Consider the following 25,602-nt stretch of genomic DNA (forward strand, 5'->3'; position numbering starts at 1 on the left):
GATGAATTGGCCATGACAATGAATTTTCACAGGAGATTGTTTTAAAGATTTGAAATGGCTATGTTGTCTGGGGGTTTGTTGTCTCATGCTGAGAAAAAATTCAGGATATGGACACGTGTTAATGGGTTAAGGAGTGGAAAGTTTAATAGACAGAAGAAAGGAGAGGAGCACCTTGAGAGAGAGACCCGTCCAAAAAGGTGGAGAGGTGGCAGACTGCAGCAGATTTTATAGGCAGGCTGGAGAAGGTGGTGTCTGATTTACATGGGGCTCACACATTGGTTCAATCACGTATGACGTTTACATAGGGCCCAGGAAAACTGGTCGCCCCACCCTAATCTTATTATGCAAATAGGCTTTCCAGTTGATTGGCACCATCTTTTCTGTTCTTTACACGTGGCTGACGGAAGGGAAGATGAGACCGCCATCTTGAACATGTCTAGTCCCTGCCAGCATTCACCGTGCAAGCTCCCAGCTCGCTTGTCTCTGCCTGCAGTTCGATTTTACCGGCTGCTCTTTGTTAAAGAAAAAGGCCTTACCGAGGACTCCCATACCCTTACTACCTGCCTAAATGATTTCTTCTTAACTCTTGTATCACCTTCTATACTAAGGATAGGGGCTTCTAATTAAATGCTGTTCATTTCTATCAATCAACGTAGTTTTCCCCTGGGCCTAGATGATCATGTTGTTCCTTCAGTAGTTCATTTTTCAACAGTTACAGACAGCCTCCTCTGGGCAGGGCTTTGGTAGGATATCCTGAATGCAGAGATGAATAGGATGCAGCTCTTGCCCCCAAGGAGCTGCTGTCTTGAGGAGAAGACAGAACAGTTGCCGGTTGATTCTCTTGTCTGACTGTCGTAGTAACAAGTGTTACCAATAGGAACTGACTACCAGAACCTGTTCTGAAAGACTGAACATACAAACAGCAGTGGTCAGACCACACGTGACAATAAAGCTACAACCTCTGCAGCAACGAGCCCCAAACCGTCAGAGCTTGGGCAATGACTGCAAGCTTCCCTAATTGGTGCCCCTCCTTCCAAATATGTTCCCCTAACTAATCACATATGACAGCCCCCTACTTAGCCTGCTTCCACCACACGAGCACCTTTCAGTCAGAACACATCCGATGACTTCCCTTTTCTTGTGATAAATCTTCCTCTCTCCCTATTTTTGAGTCTCTGACAAACCTAAGTGACGGCAGCTCTAAATAAATAGCCTCTGTTTGTTCTTATCTTGGTGATCTTTGTTGATTTCCACAGCACAAAACACTGAATGTATATTAATTCATTTATCTGCTAAAACTCCCTGAAAACATATATAATCAATCCCAGTTTTATAGATAAGGAAGCTGAGGCACTAAGAGCTTAAGTAACTTGCCTCATGTCACACAGCTACTCAGGGAGGATGAGATTCAAACACAAGCAGTTCACTCCTACACTCTTGAGTCCTAACCACTGTGCCATACTTCCTTTTCTGGCAGAGGGTCATAGAAACAGAAGGGACGTCCAACCTGTCCTGGGGTCACCAGCAATCTTCACCATAGAGGTGAAGTCTGAAGTGATATTTTCGGGGGAAATACAATTTAGAACAAAGTCTCCCAACTCAAAAGCTAATGAAGTTTTATCATTGAGTAGTCATTAAAAGCAACCTGTTGAGAGATTGCAAAGACAGAAATTTCATCCTTTTATATAGCTGAGCAGCAATCACCCATTACATACATATTTTCGGGAGAAATGATAACTAGTTCTCAAATAAGAGGACTTCACAGCCCCATTTGTCACACATTGTTCTAGATTCACATGGTCATTGAGGTGACTATTTATGTTACTTGATTAGTTTTACCCAAAGGAAAAACAAACTTCTCAAATCTTTATGCCACCTGCCAGAGATTTTTTAAACATATTTATTTTTAAATCTGTTATCAGTGCCCCCCCAGCAGTGTCATTTAGTCAATCTTCTCAAATCTTTATGACAGGAGGTAGTTTTGCAACTTGGGGCAAAGTGCTCACCAAAGTTAGCCTCCTACCCTCTCAGAGAAACTGGGGTATAGGGTGCTATTCTCTTGATGTTTACATTTCAAGGCGATGGTTCTCAGATCCTTGAAAAAGACGTTCCTGGGTGTTAAAGACAAAAGGCCTATCAGCTTTCAAAACAATTTATATACATTTCAAAGAGAAAGTACTTACAATTTCTCTAACGTAAATGCTTTAAGAGAAAAGGGGGAAGGAAATCTCTTCCGATTTTCAACAGGGAGAACTAAGCCTCTCATTTTTTATTTTTATTTGCTCTTACACCTCCTAAAGGGAAAATAAGAATTGACTTCATTTTCATGCATACCAGTGGCCCATGGTCAGAGCCTGGCCAAGGCTAGGAGCAGCATGGAACCTGGTCCTAAAAGCCCTGCTTTGGCCTGCGGAAGGGATGTATTCCAGCTACCCCTGTCTTCTTGTTACAGGAAAGGGGTCCCAGTCCAGACCCCAAGAGAGGGCTCCTGGATCTTGGGCAAGAAGGAATTCAGGGCAAGTCTGTAAAGAGAAAGCAAGTTTATTAAGAAAGTAAAGGAATAAAAGAATGGCAACTCCATAGACAGAGCAGCCCTGAGGACTGCTAGTTGCCCATTTTTACGGTTATTTCTTGATGATATGCTAAACAGGGGTGGACTCATGCCTTCCCTTTGTAGACCATAGAGGGTAACTTCCTGACATTACCATGGCATTTGTAAGCTATCATGATGCTTGCTGGTGGGAGTGTAGCAGTGATGATGACCAGAGGTCACTCTTGTCCTCTGATCGTTGGTTCTGGTGGGTTTTGGCTGGCTTCTTTACTGCAACCTGTTTTATCAGCAAGGTCTTTATGACCTGTATCTTGTGCTGAGCTTCAGTCTCATCCTGTGACTTAGAATGCCTTAACCGTCAGGAGTGCAGCCTCGTAAGTCTCAGCTCCATCGTACCCAGCTTCTATTCGAGATGGAGTTGCTTTGGTTCAAATGCCTCTGACACTCTTTCCTCCTTAAGTAATCAATAACCATATTAAGAAAATAACTTTCTCCTAATGGAGTAGCAAGTTAGGTGGTCCAGAGTAAATGGTGTAATGGAAAACTCCTGCCATTCCTGGGGGCACTTCTGTTTCCATGTGTGTAAAATCACTAAGTTAGACTGGGTGCCTCCAACATGCATGCCCATCCTAGACATTCTCTAATTCCAATTCTGTGTGCCCTCTCCTCCTGTTCTTTGAAGCCAGTATCTGAACATTGCTGTCTGGTTTTAGTTCCTGGCAAGCAAGAGAGGGTTTGTTTATGGCCATGGACACCTGCCAGATTTATTTTTAAAGCTGCTTATCAGTGCCCCCCAGCAGCATCATTTAGACATTTAGACCACACAGCTTCTAGTGTGGAATGTGGAATGTGGCAGTCCTCATAGTAAGTGAAAAACAGCTCCACGGCATTGCTGAGGAATGGGGACCCTTGGGAGAAAGAAAGGGAATATCTACGACCATGTTCTTCGTGAAGCACATTGCACTATGCATTTTATATGCCTTATCCCAAGTCATCCTACTCAAAGCAACCTTTAAAGAAATCACTCTTTTAATAGACAAAGATCAAAAAATGTCTTTTACAAGTTAATCCCACAAACCGACAGACAGCCAAGGTAAATCGCATCCCCGGTACATCAACAACTAAAACTCAAAGGGAGATTTCTGTGCTTCCAGTTTGGTGTGAAAAACAGCTGTCAGCATCTATTATGGCTACATACTTATATGTTATGTTCTAAAGATTCAACAGTGAATGAGATAAATTCCTAGCATCTTGAAGTTCACAACTTAGCTGGGGAGGGTGGTAGATCGATCATTTAAATAATATTTAGCAAGATCAGATAGGAGCAGAGGAGGGAGATATTTTTATATAAATATTCTTTTTAAGATAGGGTGTATAATGTGCATGTATAGGAAATCTGAAAAGCACAAAAGGTAGAAAAAATAGCACACATATGTATACCATCTAAAGAAAACTCTTGCTAATGGGGTGGTTATTCCTAATATTTTCTCTATGCATAATCATTCCATACTTAAAATAGTGCCTTCTTCATTTTGTTCCACTCAGTTTTCTTATGAGCATTCCTCTGCATTATACTAGCAATATTATTAACTCTATATTCTCAAAATAAAAATGCCAGTTTAATCATTGTGTTTGTCCTCAACATTTATTCATTTAAAAAATGTGAGCACACAGAAAAGTTGAAATGGAACAATGATCAGCCATAGATCCACCACCAAGGTGCAACACTTGCTAATATTTTGCCATATTTATTTTGTCAATATATTTGCGTATACTCCATCGATATATGAAGTATATTTGAGTATTTGTGTGTATGTATATATGCCTATTTTTTGACTGAACAATTTAAGCTGCAGACATTCTGACACTCTACCCCTAAATACTTCAGCATGCATCTCAGGAATATAGACCCTCTCCTACATAACCACAATGCTGTCACCACATATAAGTAAATAATGATTCCCTAATGTAATCTGATATCCATACCATATGCATGTTTCCATCTAGAAAAAATACCCTATTGCCCCCAAAATGTCTTATATAGCTGTTTCATTTTCAAAACAAGACTCAATCATGGTTTATGTATTGCTTTTCGTTATTATATCTCTTTGGTCTATTTTAAAACAATCTTCTGACATTTTCCCCTCATGTTGACTATTTAATGAGACTAGGCTTGCTTTATCTGGTTGTTTTCTCATCATATTGCTTATCTTATTCTCTATCCTCTGTATTTCCCGTGAAGTGTAAGTTAGATATGACAGCATTTATCAAGTTGTTTAATAGGTGATGCTGTTTACTCCATAGCGGATCATGCCAGGAGGCACATGCTATCAGATGGTCTCATATTAGTGATGCTGTGTTTGCTCACTTGACTATGTTGGTAAATACAAGATCTCTTCACTGTAAAGGCACATTTTCCCCTTTGCAGTTAGCAGACAACTGATGGGTAACGTGGTGCTGTGGGGAATTCCTGTTCTGCTCTACCCAAAGGCTTTCATAACTACTGGCGATCTTAATTATTTCATTGGTTTTATAAAACAATTTTTCTAACCCTTCCTTACATCTGTCTAAGCTATCTATCGATCTATTTACCTATCTACGATCATTTGCAAAAATGTATTTATTGGTTGGCATTTATCTGTTAAAAAGAGCTTTCCCTCATCAATTGGAAATAAATCAGTCATCCTCCTCCCCTACTCCCAAAAAAGACAGGATAAATACATAATTATATCGCTTAATAACCAAATTTTAGAATTCAGAGTTGGTATAAGAGTCATCTCTAATGATTTTCCCTTGCTTTTGTTGTTACTGTTATCACTATGGATTCATGGATTTTTAACAAATACATTGTAAGCTCTATCCACTGAAGAATCTAGAATTAAAATCACCCAGTAGCAAAGACGACTCCTAGCACCTAGATCCTGGTTTCTACACATCAGCTCCTACTGAAAACCAACCAACCAAAGAAACAAAAAACAGGGATCTTTGGGGAAATGGCTGACTCCAGGTCTATGGCAGATAAAATTCAAAATGAGTCTGGGACATCTCAGTGGAGCAAATAGGGCAATTTGAACATCCAAAAGAATAATGACTGTGCTTTGTACATAACACTTTTTCTGAGTTTTGAATTATTTCCTTAACATAGTTACCCAGAAATGGAATTCCTACATTCAGCATATAAGATTATGTATGACCATATAATACACACATAGTTGTATGCGTGTATATATGTGTATACAGCTACATATAATATACACACACACATGTAGTTGTATACATGTGTATATGTGTATACAACTGTATTTTTGTGGTCATATATCTTATGTACACACATGTATGTGGATATAACTATACACATAAATACACGTATACATATATAATGTGTATATGCAATGTGTGTGTATATATACATATATACCTTTTCCTAAAAGATTTTGCCAGCATACGTTCCTCCATTAACATATGAGAATGCCTCATGTAATTCCAGTCAGGGGTGTGTTTTAATAAGCAATAATCATTGCTGAAGGCATGTCCATTCCAAATGCAATCACTTCTCAGCCTCCGAAGGCATCCCTCCTGTAGGCACGGTGCAGTTTGGCACATCAATTGTATATGTGATATGACAAATCCAGGCTTCTCAAGGATCTTTTCTTATTGTCTCCCATCCACAAATATCATTAGGCTAGTAGATAGTCTCTCAGACTGTCTATTTTTACTAACTCTGATTTTAAATTACATTTAGAGGATATTATTAGCTTATGACCTCTCCTTGGTGCTGAGCTGGATGCTGATGGTTGAAACAGGACAGGAAACCTGTGTGTGGAGCGATACCCAGAGCCACGGCATTTATCGAAGCTGTCAGTAAACACCTTTCCCCTGCAGCCTTCCCAATGCCTGATAGATGCATCGTGACCTTTCTAGCAGGGTGGTGGAGCTGGCGCAAGGCTCTTCATGATGATAACAGATGACTTCTATCTCTAGGGCAGAAGTAATTTAATATTCTCTGCCTCCTTTTTCTTTGCATTTCTTTTCCTATAGGAATCTGGGCCTGTGGGACTTTTCTGGTATTTTCTTTATGGGCAGAAGATGTTTTCTGTTAAACTGCATGTTTCTGTTGATGAAATAGTATTGAAGTTAACAACTACCATAGTTAAAGGCTTTCTAGTTAACAAGCCCTAGGCTAAGCACTGCATATGTGTTATTTCATTTATTTTTCAAAGCAACCTTATAGGGTACATGCTGTTAATAGCCTCAGTATAGTGAGACTTAAAGAGGGCAGGTGACTTACCCAAGATCACACAGCTAGTAAATTGTAGAGCCTGGTTTCAAATGCTGATCTGTCTATTCACAAGTCCTATTCACTTGACTATTTGTGTTGTCCTATGCCACGCTATGCCATGCTATGCTATAATATTAAGCTATCCAAAGCCAGCCCACAGATAGAGATCAAAAGCATATACTAATGCCAGAGCAATGACAGCAATTATGGGGTTCCTCCTGAATATTTCAGAAACGGCACGTTTATTCACTGTTACATAAATAGCCTACTTTTTTCTTCCAGAACAAAGTGCCATTTAGACACGTAAAGTGGCAAAGGAATGGAGTCTGGCATCAAAGGACCTTGGTGCGAATCCGGGTTTTTTAACATCAGTTAGCAAACATCACCAAGCCTTGGTTTCCTTGGTTGTAAAACGGTAATAAAAATGCCGTATAGTTTGTCAGATTGCCCAAAAGGTTAAATGAGCTAATGCATGCATAAAACACCATGCAAGTTATAAAGTGCCAGAGTTGAGTTTATTGTTATTAAGAGTAGAGAACAAAGGGGCAACTGCGATCCTCTTACTGTGGCCTTAACTTACTCTCTGTTGATTTCTCTTCTCTCTTCCAAGCATTCTGGATCCTAGCAATTGGTTAGCTCCTCTTAAGCTGACTCTACTTCAAATTAGAGGAAGTGGATGAAGTTCCTAGTGTATAACATACTGCTCAGCAGAGCTTAAGTTACCTGTGAATGATCTCTGGAAATAAGTCTGTTTTGTATACTGGACACCATTTCTCCATGAGTTTTGGACTTATTTCTTGAGTCTCTCCCAGCCATCAAGTCCTTAACTCTGCCTTTCATCAATCCTAGAAGTTAGAACCAGATAGCTCTAGAAAGCATCTGGCCATTTGACAGATCAGAAAACTGAGACTCAAGAAGACAAGTGCCATTGGATGGTGATCATGAAGACAATCATGGAGTCATCTCATGTTAGAGTTAGGCAGGCTCTTATAAACCTTCTAGTCCAATTTTCTGGCAATTAGATGAGTAAGTTGGAAGGCAGCCTGCTATAACGGAAAGAGTATGAGCTTTGGTATCATACAGACCTGGGTTCAAATTCCAGTTGGTTGGCTTGTTGCCTGTATGACCTTGGAAAAGTTATTTGATCTCTGTGTTTTCATTTCTGTATCTACACAAGGGAGACCTACCTTGCTTATTGCTATGATTGATGGACAGATAAATGATAGAACAGACAAACCCGGGGCAAAGTGAGCGATCAGTAAAGCATTGCAATTACAGTTATACATATTATTACTCTACTATTGATGAATGTGTAAAGGAGAAATTCAAATCAATAGAAGCTTTATATTTTTTCCCCACAGTTTTCAAATATTTTCTGAATGCCTATATGTGCAAGTCATTGCCTATGGGGCTAAGATTTCTCAACAGGAATGAGAGACTACATATATACATGTTTTCATGAAACATTTCTAGATCATAGGACATTTAATGCTACTCTGAGTTGGGCCAGGGTTCCATTCAAAGGACGAATGAGACCATCTAGATTTAAACTCATGATTTCACTGGTAATAAAAGTCCACTGCACTTCTTTATTAATTCAGGCAGCCATGCCACTCCCTCTCTTTTCCTGCCCCGCAACCTTACCCCATATGTATTCTATATCTTTCTTATATCGCCCATGATTATATTTTAATGGCTGCCAGGAACCAAACCTACTTGTGAAGAAGTCCTGGCCTTTTTAGGGTGAATGGGTAAGTTAACACAAGACCACTGGCTCATCGGAATCTTAGACTTCTGTATTGGGTAAGAAATCAATAATGTCTGTGAAGTGAAGTAATGCCCAGTTCATGTGTGATTCAGAGGAAGAAGCTTTATCAGCAATCGTGTGTAATAACATGCTTCACTCCTACCAGCTCTGCCTCCCTTCTATCATCTTGGATTTCAATGCACAAAACGAAAAGAGGCAGGAGAAATGAGAGTCTGTCACCAAGAATAGGAGCTCCAGGAGATCAGAAGTTCTGTTTTTCTTCATCATTAAGTCTCTAGTGCCTAGAGCAATGCATGGCATACAAAGGATCCCCAAAAGTGCTGAATGAATTAGTGAACAAAGGAGAATGGCTAACTTTTGTGGGGGTCCTATCTCATCCTTTGATAAATCAAGACATATGTCCCTGCCGAGAACTGTGGCATAGTGTTCTAAAGAAACACATTACTCACAATTTTCCAATAAAATAGGCCATTTCTTATTGAGAGAACAGGGGAAGAGGGAGGGAGTGCTGTAATAAAAGGATAACCCTAAAATCACTAGTGGGGACAACAAAAAGAATGAAGAATGACAGAAAAGAAACACCATTCAGCAAATGTGGGGTCACTGTCATCAATTTCCTCTTGAGAATTGACAGAGAAGACAGACTGTAGCAGATTCAAAAGGGTCTGCCACTCAATTAGTCCCCTTTCTAATTACTGCAATATTTCTTCAAATATCAAGTGTCTACAAGAAGAGTAGTACATGTGACTGGGCTTATGTGTCTGTGTGGACACATGGGACGCTTTCCTTCCACAAATCTTGAAACATCATTCCTAGGCTTTTGCTGTTCATCATAAAAATAGCTTCTCCCAGGACCAAAAAAGCAACAATATTTATCAAAATAAAGCAGCAGGATAATCAAAATACTTTCTGGAATTCTCCAACTTGGTAACACTTCTAGAAGGTTGCCATTGGCCCAGTGGGTCTTTATGACTAGAAACAAAAGCTTTTGCATCTTTTTGCAGGGCAAAGTTGAAGCTGAGTTCCACCTAGTTACAGCAGAAGAAGCTGAGAAAAATCCTGTTGGAAAAGCCCGAAAGGAGCCAGAGCCCCTGGCCAAGCCCAAGTGAGTGGAGTTGTGAGTGGGAACATCAGAAATGGGAAGGGGCCTTTGCAGTCCTCACTGGTGTCTGATATGGACACTTCATTAGAGCAGTCCTGTGAGATACCCAGGAAGCCAGGAGGCAGTCAATCGGTGCCTTCCAACCTGTGTAGCTTTTTGAAGAAAAAGCTAAATATAAGAAGAAATATAAGGCCGGGCGCGGTGGCTCAAGCCTGTAATCCCAGCACTTTGGGAGGCCGAGATGGGCGGATCACAAGGTCAGGAGATCAAGACCATCCTGGCTAACACGGTGAAACCCCGTCTCTACTAAAAAATACAAAAATCTAGCCGGGCGAGGTGGCGGGCGCCTGTAGTCCCAGCTACTCGGGAGGCTGAGGCAGGAGAATGGCGTAAACCTGGGAGGCGGAGCTTGCAGTGAGCTGAGATCCGGGGCCACTGCACTCCAGCCTGGGCGACAGAGGGAGACTCTGCCTCAAAAAAAAAAAAAAAAAAAAAAAAAAAAAGAAGAAATATAAGACATAAACTATGCCTTCCAGGAGCTTTCGATCTATTTGGGGAAAATAACGCATTCATAAAATAGTTGTCAGAGTGTAGAAGACTCCGTAGTTTCAAAAGAGGGTGAGTCAAGCGATGAAAGAGTTAGGAACTTGAAGTGAAGGGAATCACTGGGGTCTGAGGCTGTCAGGAAAGACTTCATAGAAAAGGTGGGATTTGAGCTGGTAGGTGGGACAGATGGAGGGTGATGGGGCCTTGGGCTGGATTCTAACTGGACTCTTGCTCTCTGTTCCACACCAGCCTTTAACCATGGTATAGGAATCCTCATCATACAATGTCAGGCTGCTCCTGCTTCAGGTCACATGCTCTTCTCCCATTTTCAGGCCTTTCCCTATGGGTCCTCAGAAAGTGGGAGTCAGAAACATTTCCTGGGTGTCTTAAGCACTCTGAGTGTTGACAGGATGACCCCCTTTTTGATTTTCTCTTCCTTCCCCCTCAGCCGCCCAGACACCTCCTTTTCCTGGTTCATGAGCCCCTTTAAGTGCCTGTACCACCTCATCTGGAAGAATTACAAAAAGTACATCATCATTGCTTTCATTCTGATCATCCTCATCATCTTCCTGGTCCTTTTCATCTACACCTTGCCAGGAGCCATCAGCCGAAGGATCGTTGTGGGCTCATAGAGGATCATGGAGGACCTAGATCCTCCCCATATACTAATCCTCTCTTCCTCATCTGGGAGCTTCTAAGAACATGTCAAATGCATGGCACTGTGCTGGGTGCTAAGGGGACAGATCAACCCTTCTTGGAAGAGATGGAAAAGAAACATTTTCTCCCTGCTCCAACCCCCGCCTCCAGGTTTCAAACTTATGAGACATAAGGCATGTTTTATCCCTTGGGCAGCATGAAATAAGGCACTTTCACCTCATAGTAATCAACAGTGACCTCAAATTAACTTAGATCAATGTTATCTTTATGTAATTGCTTATATCCTGAGAGGTTTAGTTCTGGGTCAGAGATTTTATTAGAAGTACTTTATTTTAAATAAAAGTTTAGGCCAGTTGTGGTGGCTCACGCCTGTAATCCCAGCACTTTGGGAGGCTAAGGCAAGTGGATCACTTGAGGCCAGGAGTTCAAGACCAGGTTGGCAAACATAGTGAAACCCCTTCTATACTAAAAATACAAAAATTGTCAGGCATGGTGGCACGCACCTGTAATCCCAGCCACTCGGGAGGCAGAGGTTGCCGTGAGCCAAGATCGTGCCACTGCACTCCAGCCTTGGTGACAGAGTAAGACTCTGTATCGGAAAAATATAAAAATAAAATTTTAGCGCAAACAAACTGAAAATATTATAACAAATTACTAGACATTGAACCTGTCCCTTATATCTTAACCTTGTGTAATCCTTATAGTTTACAGAACACATTCACTTAGGCTGTGAAACTGGCTTGCAGACAATGTCACATAAATCATCTAAAATACCTTATTGTTGAAATTTCCATCTAGAGACGAGATGTTGTGGATTTTCTATTAAAGTCACCACTTGCAGAACATGTTCAATAGTAGTAGTTGGCTCTGGAGAAACCTATTTTGATTTATGCTCTGTGGCAGTTTCCAGATGGGAACTTTATAATATGTTGTAAGATATATGAAATATAATTGTGTGGATGGATCAGGGGCAGCTCCATGCCACCAGCAGGAATTCTCTTTTGTCAGATATACAAGGTCCACCAAGTATGGTGTTCCCATAGACCATGATATGAATGGCCATCCCTGGCACTATTCAGCACTTAGCCTGACTACCATATGTGCCAGATTTCATCATGAATCTTAAGCACACATTTTTATTTTATTTGAGACAGAGTCTTACACTCTTCGCCCAGGCTCGAGTGCAGTGGCACGATCTTGGCTCACTGCAATCTCCACTTCCTGGGTTCAAGCAATTCTCATGCCTCAGTCTCCCAAGTAACTGGGATTACAGGCACTTGCCACTACACCTGTTTTTTTTTTTTTTTTTTTTTGCATTTTTAGTAGAGATGGCCACCAGGTTGGCCAGGCTAGTCTTGAACTCCTGGCCTCAAGTGATCTGACTACCTTGGCCTCCCAAAGTGCTAGGATTACAGGCAGGAGCCACCACACCCAGCTGCTTAAGCACAAACTAATTTCAAAACCAGTCTTAGAAATGATATCCTACGCACTTGTCAAATGGGGTCAGTGTTTCTCGAAAGTAAACCTCTGCTCTTCATAACACAGAAATCTGCCACCCTACCTAAGGCAGGGACTTGAAATGAGGCGCAGTTTTCTCAGATATAATAAGGAAACAGAAGAATTGGAATATTTAGTCTCAATTCCCATGCACAATTTTCGGCCTCGTATGCAAATCAATATGACAACCATTTCTTTTTTCTATCAGCAAGAGCCATTTGTTGGTGTTGGGAGGCTAGGCTGGAGTTCCCTTCTTGACACCAGAAACACCAGGGCTACTGTTTTGACAGTCTAGCACAGATGTCTTCTAAAGGGTAACATTTACTTCTATATAGAAAGCCATTTTTAGAATGTTCCTGGTCCATCAAAGGAAGACTAAAAGCATGTTCTGTGTGATTTTGGACTTAAGCCTTTTTCACTGAATTCTGGCCCTAGATACTCACTAGTAACCATAAGGCCCTGTTTTCCCCAAATGCTGAAATAGAACATTTACTGCATTGGCAATGTTTTCTAGTGGGATTGGTTACACAAACTGTCATTCATTTTTACTGTGTAATATTGCACAGCCATAATTAATGGTGTAGTTAAAAATATTTGATGGTATGGAATATATACATTGAATATATTGTAAGTAGGAAAATATACAGGCTAGAAAACTGTATGTATAGCATGTTGTAAAAAGAAAATATATATATACATGCATAGCAAAAAATGTCAGGAAGAATATGCCAAAATATTAATGATTATCTTTAAGTAGTATCATCTTTTTTACTTTGTCTATTTCTCCTAAAACTTCTAAAATAAAAAGGTATTATTTTTCATGTAAAAAGTTTAATAAACTTATGTGTCCATTTAAAAATATTCACCGAGTGTCTCCTATGTGCTGGACAGTGGGGATACGGCAGAGATAGGACAAACAGTAGCTCCCCACGATATTTTATCTTCAAATTATGGGTCATCCAAGAAAGGCACCAGATAAGGAATGTATTTCATGGATGAGGTTTAGGAAAAAGTATGAATACACCTCTGGTGATGTTGACAAGGAGAACAGCATTATTTTAGGATAAATGTGAAAGTAAGGTATTCTACTTTCTGCTGGATTGTAGACAGGAAGATGACAGGTAAACTCTTGACAAAATGTACATTTTTCAAATTCATACTAAAAAGCTAAAAGTTTAAAATCCTTGTAAGTTAAACAGAGCTCATTAACTCTCCTTTGATGTCAAAAGACATCCAAATGCTAAAAGCCTGGAGCAGTATTTGAAACACTTTCAGATCAGATGGCATCTTAAGAAATGTGTGAGAAGCAGTGGAAAGCAATGATAATTTTGGAATCAGCTATGTCTGGTATTCTATACATAGTTTATTGCATATGCCTGTCCTGCATGTAAAAATTAAATAATGTTCCGTGCCTAATTGTGCAGCCCTGGTGCTAAAGATATTACAGTGTTTTTTTTTTTTTTTCTAAGCCCATTTCCCAAGAAGTTGTCATGAGTTCCTACTTGTGTTCTTAAATAAGATTAATTTAAATTTATTCATTTGACAGCTTAGAGTTTTCTTACAGTTTAAATCTGTTTCAGAAAGGTTTTATTTATGTATTTTACAACATTTGAATCTTTTCCCCCCAAACAAAGCAAAACAAAATTAATACCAGCAATAACAACCACCACCACCACCCCACAGGATGGGATATCCAGTTCTGTGTCACCAGAGGTTGAAACACTGGTACCCCTCTTGCTCTTTCCTTTATAAGACACATACACGGAAATTACAAGATCTACTTCACAGCTGGGGCCATTTGGTGCTTAGTCATTTAACAGATAATTATTGAGTTCTATCCACTGCAGGTGCTATAATCAGCACTGGGGATACAAAAGTGAACAGATAAAGTCCTTGTTCAAACTCATGGAACACAGAGCTTGATGGAGAGAAGACATAAAACAACCACACGCATAGATCATTACAGACTGATGGACTAAACAGAAACAAAATACTGGGAGCAGAGGAAGAACACCTTACAGGGGGCCTGCACCCAGTCTGGCATCAGAGAGGCATCCTGGGAAAGGGATGGCTGAAGAGAGATGACAGAAGAAGAGATGGAGAGAAAGAAGAGCTCTGAGACAGATGATGACATGTGCAAAGGCCCCGTGGTGGGAGGGTGCAAGGCACACAGAGGAGTCTGAAAGGGCGTCATAGTGAGATGCAGAGGGTCCTGAGATGGAGCTGGAAAGTCATGCAGGGGCCATATCCTTAAGGGTTTGGGTCTTTATTTTAAGGGCAATGGATAACTATTGAAGAATTTTAAGCAGTGGAGAGGTAAGTTAGATTTCAATTCCATATGGAAAACAGATCAGTAGCCCTTCCCACAAGAGGGTGGCTGGGTTCACTCAGTAATGGCAGTAGAGGAGGGAAGTGGAGGGATCAGAGATTGTATCTTTAAGGCTCCAGGGTGGTCTAATGGGGAACTTGGATCTAGTGTTGACTCTGTTTCATACAAACTATGTGACCTAGGGCAGTACCTTCACATCTCTGATCCACAGTTTCCTAGTCTGGCATGTGAAGAGGTTCATATATATGGTGAGGAAACGTCCATGGCATATTCTGGTGCAAGGCTACCATGTTGATGGGTCTGTAGCATGGAGAGTTTGAAGGGGTGGACTGAACTCAGAGCTGGATTGTGAAGGATTTTGAATGCCATGCTAAGAAGGTTGGATTTATGCGACATAAAGTGGGGAACCCTGGGAGGGTTTAAGCAGAGAATTGGCAAGAACAGGTCTGTGATTTCAACAAGTTGTTCTGCCTTCTGTGCGTAACAAACCGTCAGGGACAATTGAGGTGGGAGACATCTTAGGACTCATGAGACATAACCCTGGCAGTGACAGAGGAGCCAAAAAGAAATTATTTAAGCAGATAATGAGGGTAAGAGAGTTCTCAGTGGAAGTTGCTTTTAATAAAAATCAGCCCCCAGAATAATTTTTTTTCTAACAGAAAGCAGCCTGAAAAATCAAGCTACAAACATAGAAAAGCAAGCTGGAAGTTTCCATAGGTAAATGCCAGCAGCTGTGCCAATAGAAAAGGAGTACCTGGAAGCCAGGTATATTCGACATGGAGGCTCCCGCCTTTTCTTTGTCATCCTGTGTGCAGTAAAGAAGCAGGCAACATGGCGCCAGCCAGGTAGAGAACCCATTTGCATAATAAAAGATTAGGGTGGAGCTGCCAGCTTCTTTGTGCACTATGTAAATGAAATGCCTGGTCCAACCAATCCTCTGCGCACTATGTAAATCAGACACTGCTTCCGGCTCATCTATAAAACCAACCACGTAGCACTGGGAACCAAGAGATCCATTCCAAACCTCTTCCCTCTGCACAAGGGAGCTTTTCTCTTTCGCCTATTAAACTTCTGTTCTTAAACTCACTCCTTGTGTGTCTGCATTCTTAATTTCCTTGGTATGAGGCAACCAACCTCGGGTATTACCCCAGACAGACAACGTCAACGCCACTTCAGCAGGATATAAGAACCTATGCCAGGACCATGGCTGTGAGGACGGAGAGGGAAAGCCAGGTTCCAGAATGTTGATGACGTTCCTCCCAGAGGTGCCTGCCAGATAGGACAGGGAGTTTGGATGCTGGCTCCACCATTTCTCCCTGGGCAGGTCACTTAGCCTCCCAGAGTCTCAATTTCCTCATCTGATAAAAAGGAAGTATTACCTGCTTGGCAAACGTTGGTGTAAAGATGGAAAAAAATGTACAGAAAGTATATAGCAAGAGTCTGGCACAAAGCCAGTCCTCAAAGGTAGTAGCGTATGTCACATGTATTATTTCTACAGGCAGAATCAACAGGGTTATTAATTGGAAATGGACAGCAAGAAAAAAGGATCAGATCTTTCAGAAATGTTCTGCTACACAGACTAAGAAACTTTGCAACCAGGAATTATCCTGAATGCGTTAGTTTTCTATTGCTTTCTGTAGCAGATTACAACAAACTCAGTCGACTAAAGTAATACAGATTTACAGTCTTACAGTTCTGTGGGTCAGAAGTCCACCATGGGTCTCACTGAGCTAAACTCAAGATGCTGGCAGGGCTGCCTTCCCTCTGGAGGCTCTAGGGGAGAGGCTGCGTCCTGGCCTTTGTCAGCTTCTAGAGACGGCCTGCATTTCTGGGTTCCGGGCCCCCTTTCTCCATTTTCAAAGCCAGCAACATTCCAGCATCTCTCTGTGCCTTTCTTCTGCAGTCACATCTCATCCGACTGCACCTGAAAAAGTTCTTGTTTTTTTTTTAATGCTTCTTATATTTTAAGCTGTTATTTTATTTTTTTTATTTTGAGACAGAGTCTCACTTTGTTGCCCAGGCTGGAGTGCAGTGGTGCGATCTTGGCTCACTGCAACCTCCACATCCGGGGCTCAAGCAATTCTGTCTCAGACTCCCAGGTAGCTGGAATTACAGGCACCAACCACCATGCCCAGCTAATTTTTGTATTTTTAGTAGAGATGTTGTTTCACCATATTGGCCAGTCTGGTCTCGAACTGCTGACCTCAAGTGATCTGCCCGTCTCAGCCTCCCAAAGGGCTGGGATTACAGGCATGAGCCACCATGTCCAGCTTAAGTTGTTATTTGTTTTAAGGCCCATGTGATAATATTGACTCCCCCTCTATAATCCAGGATAATCTCCCCCATTACAAGGTCCTTAATCACATCTGCAGTGGAGACACTTTGTCATATAAAGGAACATTCACAGGTTTAGGACGTGGGCTTTTTTTTTTTTTTTGGTGGGGGGGCAGAGGGAGATGTTATTCGTCTACCACATTGAATATCTCCCAGACATGATAATTCAGTCCAATTTGGAAGCCATTTCAGTGGAGCTTTGAAAGTTGGAATTTGAAAGTTGATGATTATGGTGTGTGAAAGGAAAGGCTCCACAGACACTTTTCTCTCAGAACAAGATGTTTTCACTTGCTGTTCAACTTCTCAAGTGACAATTATCTCAGGAAAAAAAGGGAAGGATCCCTCCTGTCCTTCCCTGATTAAATCCTGGAGAGCACAGTGGATAAGGTGCTTTCTGAGCAGATGTGACAGGACTCTGCCACTTCTTCCCACATCCCAGCCTCAGGAGAGCCCTATAAACCTCTTAAGTTCAGCTTTACCTTTAACGCAGCAGTAGTTTCTTTACATTCTTTGCTCTCCCTAGTTTATAAAGGGTAATTTGAGAAAAGTACATTTTTCCTGAAGCATTGTGTGGTTTCTGCATCATTGTACTAGCACAAAGAAAATGGGCTTTGGAAACAGAGAGAATGCCATTGAAACTTAGGCGTAGCCACTTACTAGCTGCATGACCTTGAGCGAGTTATTCAATGGCTCTGAATCTCATGCTCCTGATGCATAAAATGAAGATAACACCCATCTTACAGGATTGTGTGGGCTGGGCATGTGCAGTGGTGGTAATGACTGGGGACAGAGGTAGAGGAACATTATTATAAAGTATCTAGTGTATTGTCTTCTATATCATAGGTATTTAAATTAATAATCGCTTACTATCTAAGCAACAGACAACTAATATTCCTTCAGTGCTCTTATAGATTACAAAGTGATACATACATTTTCTCATGAATTCTCCCAACAACCCCATTTTGTAGAGAGGAAACAGCTACAGGAACCTCCAGATCACCCGTTCATTTGGAACAGATCGAAGACCCAAGCCCACCTTCTGCTCCTTGGCTCTTTCCTTCCTAAGAGGCTGCCTGATGGTTGATTTAAGGTGGGTAGGGTTGTCTCAGGCAGAAAATTCCTCAGTGATTTTTTGAGGTTCATTCATGTGTTAGGGGTTGATCTAGCACCCCTGAAACATCTCAAATGTGTTTTACACGACACTATGGGGCATGTTTTGAGCCTCTCTTTTTACCTGAACTACATCATTTGATGGTTAGAGAATGTAATGGGCATCTCTCATTCATACTACCCTAGACCTTTAAATATTTTTTTTTTCAAATTTGACACATCTTCTAGTGAGAATCTCCCCATTCCCAGTGCAGAAAACAAACTCCGGAGTGCAGACACTTAACTGAGCTCCCCACAGCCAGGCATACAACTTGGAAATTAGTTGTGTGAAGAAACAGACAAAGAAGGAGGTATCGATCGCCCCAGACACTGCTAGCTGCATAATAAACATGCATTTCTCCCTCCTCCTTGGTAGAATTCCAGCTGTAGTTGGGGGAGAATGTGCTGAACTAAAAGCACGTATTTCCAATCTCTTGCTATTAGGGGTAGCCAAGGCTATGCAAGCAGAGATCACTGGGGAGGGCTTTTAAGAAATCTCATTAAAGGGAGTTCACTCAGTGGCAGGCTCTCCATGCATTTCTTCTTCCTCCTTCATCCCATCTGAACTGTGGTGTGATAGCTGGGGTCACATTGATTGTACAGTTACCAAGCCATTTCTAGTTGGTGTGTCTCTGGAGTTTTCTATGTGAAAGCCAAATAAACCTCTGTCTTTCTAAAGCCAAAGTTATTTGGGGGTGTTGGTGTTATACACAACTGAATCAAATCCCAGCTGACATAAAGAAGCTTTCCTTGACCTTACAGAAATGGAGCCACTTCCTTCCAGTACCTTGTCTGAGTTGCTTCACCTCAGATCAATAAAGGACCAGGTAACACTAGGCCCCTTTGTGATGACACTTCTCTTCAAGTTAGAGCTAAAGTCCATGGAGAATTTCATGTCAGGGAACACCTTTGCACTGGTGGACCAAGCCAAACAGTTAGAATCTTCAAGTAAAAGTTATCTCTTTTATTTCCTGAGCTTCTCCTTAAACTTCATCTTTAACTTTTGAAATTTACTTTTAATTTGTGTATAATATACATAACACATAATTTACCAGTTTAACTATTTTTTACAAGTACAGGGTTTTTTTTTTTTTTTTTTCCTTCCCCCCCCCCCCCTTGGAGAATGGGGTCTCACTATATTGCCTGGGCAGGTCTAGAACTCCTGGGCTCAAGCTATCCTCCTGACTCTGCCTCCCTAAGTGCTGGGATTACAGGTGTGAGCCACTGTACTTGGCCATGTACAGTTCTATGACATTAAGTATATTCACACTGTCATGCAGCCATCATTGCCGTCTATCTCTAGAACTGTTTTCATATTGTAAGACTGAAAATTTGTACCTGTAACCCCCCATTTCTCCCTCCCCCTAGCCCCTAGAAACAGTCATTCTACTTTCTGTATGAATTCGACTAATACAGTATTTGTTCTTTTGTGACTTTAACTTAGTATACTATCTTCAGGGTTCATCTATGTTGTAGCATGTATGAGAATTTCTCCCCTTTTAAAAGCTGAATAAAATTCCATTGTGTATGTATATACACCACATTTTGTTTATCCATTCATGGGCACTTGAATTGCTTTCACCTTTTTGCTATTGTAAATAATGTGGCTATAAACATAGGTACGCAAATATCTCCTCCAGACACTATGTGATAGTCTGTTCTTGCATTACTATAGAGAAATTCCTGAGACTGGGTAATTTATCAAGAAAAGAGGTTTAAGGGAGTTGGGTCAAGATGGCAAACTAGAAGCAGCTCATGTGCACTGCTGTCATGGAGAGGAAACGAAAGGGCTAGTGAATGCTGACTCTGCAGGCTGATCATCTAAGAAACACATCAGGATCCATCAAAACAGCAGGGGAACACAGAGAGCAGAGAAGAGGGAAGCTGGGTACCAGCCTGTCTTGGCTCAGTGCAGAGCTGGAAGAACCTCTCCATCATGGGAAAGGGTGAGTGAGTGAGAGTCTCCTGAGGGATTCACACTCTTCACAGGGATCTATGCAAAACTGGGAATAGGAAAATCCCCCTGGCACCCTAGCATACCCTCTCCAACCACGCTTCTAAACTGAGACAAAGAGCCACTTGCATGTTTTGCAGGAGAAACTCTTGAGTCTAACGGGACCTCTACAAGTCTTGAGTTCTCCAGCAGACCAGCACTGGTGTCATGGCCCCAGTAGAGGCTGCAGTCACAGTGCCTGGGAGCAGTAGGATTGTTCTGCCCACTCTCACCAGAAAAGGCTCAGCACCAGCTTCCAGTCCAGCAGCCTACTTCTGTGTGAACTCGGCCAGTGGGTGACCCTACCCACCCCTGCCACTGGTAGCCCAGGAGGGCAATGCCTGCTAGAGATTCCAGCCCAGTGGTCTCACTTCCACTTGAATTCAGTTGCGGGCACAGCCTCTTGTCATTCCAGGAAGCGCCCGGATGGCAGAGTGGGGGGCCTCACCTACCCCTGGTGGCCAGGCAGGCAATGGCTGTTAGGACTCCCAGCCCAGTGGTCCCACTTCTATGTGAACTCAGCTGGCAGGTGCAGCCTCCTATCGTCCTGAGAAGCACCTGGATGGCAGGATGGGCAACCCCACCCACCCCTGCCATTGGTAGCCAGGTGGGCAAGGGCTGCTAGAGCTTCCAACCAAGTGGTCTTGCTTCTGTCTGAACGTAGCCAGCAGATACAGCCTCCTGTTGTTCTGGGAGACAGCCAAACAGTGGGTTGAGTGACTCCACCTACCTCTACCTCTCATAGCCAAGTGAACCACACCTGATGGTGCTCTCAGCCCAGGAGTCCTACTTCTGACTGAATTTGCTGAGGGGAACAGCCTCCTGTCATCCCAGAAATACCTGGATGACAGGACAGGCAACTCCAGCTATCCCCACCTATCGTAACCAGACAGGCCACACTCACTACAGCTTGCAGCCCACAGTCCCACTTCTGTTTGAACTCTGCAGGTGGGCGTGACACTGTGTTTCCCTGGGAAGCACTCAGAAGATTAGGGATGACCCAGCAGGCATACAGCCTATCTGCCAATTGCAGCCTCTACTTGAGGGAGCCCCATGAACCAGAACCCCCAACAAAAGAAATGTGACACTAATTAGAGATGGCTCCAAGACTCAGCAGTGGACTAGACTCAAAAGTCAGTTGACTGAACCCACCTTATACCACAATCAAACCCCCAAAGGCATCAAAGAAGGTTAAAAAAAAAAAAAAAACCATACAAAGGACAGCAACTTCAAAGACAGAGGCATCAGCCCATGCAGATGAGAAAGAATCAGTACAAGAACTCTGGCAACTCAAACAGCCATAGTGTCTTCTTGCCTCCAAACAGCACTAGTTCCCCAGCAATGGTTCTTAACCAGGTTGAAGTGGCTGAAGTGTCATAAATTGAAGAAGATGGATAGGAAGGAAGATCGACATTCAGGAGAAAGTCAAACACCAATCCAAGGAATCTAAGGAATACAATAAAACAGTACAGGAGATGAAAGACAAAATGGCCATTTTAAGAAAGAACAATTTGAATTACTAGAGCTGAAAAACTCAGTTCACGAATTTTGCCATGTGGTTGCAAGTATTAACAGCAGACTTGACCAAGCTGAAGAAAGAATCTCAGAGCTCAAAGATCAGTTCTCCAAAATAACTCAGTCAAACAAAAGTAAGGGAAAACCAATAAAGCAGAATAAACAAATCCTCCTAGATATATGGGACTGCATAAAGAGACTAAATCTATGATTCATTAGTATCCCTGAAAAAGAGGGCGAGAAAGCAAGCAACTTGGAAAACATATTTGAGGATAGTATCCATGAAAATGTTGCTAGAGAGGCCAACATTCAGGAAATGCAAAGAACCCCTGTGAGATACTATACAAGATGACCATCCCCAAGATACATGCTCATCAGATTATTCAAAGTTGAAGTGAAAGAAAAAATATTAAAGGAAGCTAGAGAGAAGGAACAAGTCACCTACAGAGGAAATCCCATTGAGCTAACAGCAGACCTTTCAGTAAAAATCCTACAAGCCAGATGAGATTCAGGGCCTATATTCAGCATTGTTAAAGAAAAGAAATTCCAACCAAAAATTTCATATCTGGCCAAACTAAGCTTCATAAGAAAAGGAGAAATAAGATCCTTCTCAGACGAGCAAATACTGAGAGAATTTGTTACCATCAGATTTGTCTTACAAGAGGTCCTTAAGGGAGTTCTAAATATGGAAAGGAAAGATTGTTACTGGCTACCAAGAAAACACACTTAAGTACATAGATCACTGACACTATAAAGCAACCACACAAGCAAGTTGATATAATAAACAGCTAACAACATGACAGAATAAAACTTGTACATATTGGCTGGGCACGGTGGCTCAAGCCTGTAATCCCAGCACTTTGGGAGGCCAAGACGGGCGGATCACGAGGTCAGGAGATCGAGACCATCCTGGCTAACATGGTGAAACCCCGTCTCTACTAAAAATAAATACAAAAAACTAGCTGGGCAAGGTGGCGGGCGCCTGTAGTCCCAGCTACTCGGGAGGCTGAGGCAGGAGAATGGCGCAAACCCGGGAGGCAGAGCTTGCAGTGAGCCGAGATCCGGCCACTGCACTCCAGCCCGGGTGACAGAGCAAGACTCTGTCTCAAAAAAAAAAAAAAAAAAAAAAAAAACCCCAAAAAAAAACCCCAAAAAAAAACCAAAAAAAAAACTTGTACATATCAATATTAACCTTGACTATAAACAAGCTATTAATAAATGCCCCAATTAAAAGGCATAGAGTAGCAAGTTGGATAAAGAAGCAAGACCCAACTGTATGCTATATACAAGAGACTCACCTGACATGTAACACAATCCATAGGCTAAAGGTAAAGGGATGGAGAAAAATGCACCAAGCAAACAGAAAACAGAAAAAAGAAAAAGGCAGGAGTTGCTATTCTAATTTCAGACCCAACAGACTTTAAACCAACAATGATCAAAAGAGACAAAGACATTACATAGTGGTGAAGGGTTCAATTTAACAAGACCACCTAACTATGCTAAGTATATATGCACCCAACACAGGAGACCCTATATTCATAAAGCAAATTCTTAGAGATGTATGAAGAAACCTAAAGAACCATATAATAATAGTGAGAGACTTCAACCCTTCACTGAGAGTATTTGACAGATCGTCGAGGCATCGAACAAAGATATTCAGGACCTGAACTCAACATTTGACCAAATGGGCCTAACAGAGATCTACAGAACTCTTCACCCAAAACCAACAAAATATACATTCTTCTCATCTGCATATGGAACATACTCTAAAATTGACCACACATCAACCATAAAACAATCTCAGAAAATTCAAAAAATCCCAAATCATATCAAACACTCTCAGATCACAGCACAATAAAAACAGAAATCAGTACTAAGAAAATCACACAGAACCATACAATTTCATGGAAAGTAAACAACCTGCTCCCAAATGACTTTTGGTTAGACAATGAAATTAAGGTGGAAATCAAGAAATTCTTTGAAACTAGTGAGAACAAAGATACAACATACCAGAATCTCTAGGACATAGCTAAGGCAATGTTAAGAGGGATGTTTATAACGTTAAATGCCCACATCAAAAAGTTAGAAAAATCTCAAATTAACAACCAACATTTCACCTAAAAGAACTAGAAAAACTAGAGCAAAACAACCTTGAAACTGTGAGAAGACAATAAGTAATCAAAACTAGAGCTGAACTGTAGAAAACTGAGACATGAAAAACCATACAAAAGATCAACAAATTGAGGAGTTTGATTTTTGAAAGAATAAATAAGATTTGTAGACCACTAGCTAGACTAATAAAGAAAGTAAAGATCTAAATAAACATAATCAGAAATGACAAAGGGGACACTGCAACCAATCCCACAAAAATACAAAATACTCTGAGACTACTACAAATATCTCTATGCATACAAACTAGAAAACCTAGAAAAAATGGATAAATTCCCAGAAATGTATAATCTCCCAAGATTGAAGCATTTTACAGACCAATAATGAGTTCCAAAATTGAATCAGTAATAAAAAAGCCTACCAACCAGAAAAAGCCCAGGACCAGATGGATTCACAGACAAATTTTACCAGATGTACAAAGAAGACCTGGTACCATTTCTACTAAAACTATTCCAAAAATTGAGAAGGGACTCCTTCCTAACACATTTCATGAGACCAACATCACCTTGATACCCAAACCTGGCAGAGATGCAACAAAAAAAGAAAACTTCAGGCACATACCCCTAATGAACATAGATGCAAAAATTCTCAGCAAAATACTAGCAAACTGAATCCAGCAGCATATCAAAAAGCTAACCCACCACAATCAAATAATCTTTATCCCTGGAATGCAAGGTTGGTCTAATACATGCAAATCAATAAATGTAATTCATCACATAAACAGATCTAAAAACAAAACCACATGATCATATCAATAGATGCAGGAAAAGCTTAAGTAAAATTCAACACCCCTGTATGCTAAAAACATTCAAACTAGGCATTGAAGGAACATACCTCAAATAAGAGCCATTTATGAAAAATTCACAGCCAAAATCATACCCTGGGGAAAAGCTGGAAGCATTCCCTTTGAGAACTAGAACAAGACAAGGATTTCCACTCTCACAACTCCTATTCAACACAGTACTGCAAGTCCTAGCCAGAGCAATCGGACAAGAGGAAGAAATAAAAGTCATCCAAATAGGAAGAGAGGAAGTCAAACTATCTGTTTGCAGATGACATGATTCTATACTTAGAATACTCCATAGTTTCTGCCCAAAAGCTCCTAGATTTAATAAGTTCAGCTAAGTTTTAGGATACAAAGTCAACATACAAAAATTAGTAACATATCTATATACCAACAACATTCAAGCTGATAGCCAAATCAAGAATGCAATCTCATTCACAATAGCCACAAAAGAATAAAATACCTTGGAATACAGCTAACCAGGGAGGGTGAAAGATATCTGCAATGAGAATTATAAAATACGCTCAAAGAAATCAGAGATGACACAGACAAATGGAAAAAGATTTCATGCTCATGGACAGGAAGAAGCCACATTGTAAGAATGGCCATATGGCCCACAGCAATATGCAGATTCAATGCTATTCCTATCACACTACCAGTGACATTCTTTACAGAGTTAGACAATTAATCTTAAAATTCATATGGAACCAAAAAAAAGAGCTTGTATTCAAGGGAATCCTAAGCAAAAAGAACATAGCTAGAGGCATCACATTACTGACTTCAAACTATACTACAAGCCTACAGTAACCAAACAGCATGGTACTGGTACACAAAAAGCAGAATAGAGAGTCCAGAAATAAAGCCACACACTTATAACCATTTGATCCTCAACAAAGTTCACAATAATATGCAACAAGGAAAAGATTCTC

The 25,602-nt window shown here is 41.1% G+C and overlaps 1 protein-coding gene across 2 annotated transcripts in view; it reads left to right on the top strand.

The window, feature by feature from the left end:
• FER1L6 (fer-1 like family member 6) overlaps positions 1-11,300 on the top strand; it is a 214,850-nt gene extending 203,550 nt beyond the window's left edge. For both annotated transcript variants that reach the window (XM_009213548.4, XM_009213549.4), the window contains 2 exons: positions 9,603-9,703; positions 10,695-11,300. In XM_009213548.4, the coding sequence (XP_009211812.3) occupies positions 9,603-9,703; positions 10,695-10,878 (285 nt within the window). In that variant the 3' untranslated portion in view covers positions 10,879-11,300. The remainder of the gene's footprint in view (positions 1-9,602; positions 9,704-10,694) is intronic.
• Positions 11,301-25,602: the final 14,302 nt, after the last annotated feature.

Source organism: Papio anubis, chromosome 8, assembly GCF_008728515.1.
Source record: "Papio anubis isolate 15944 chromosome 8, Panubis1.0, whole genome shotgun sequence".
Lineage (NCBI taxonomy): Eukaryota > Metazoa > Chordata > Mammalia > Primates > Cercopithecidae > Papio > Papio anubis.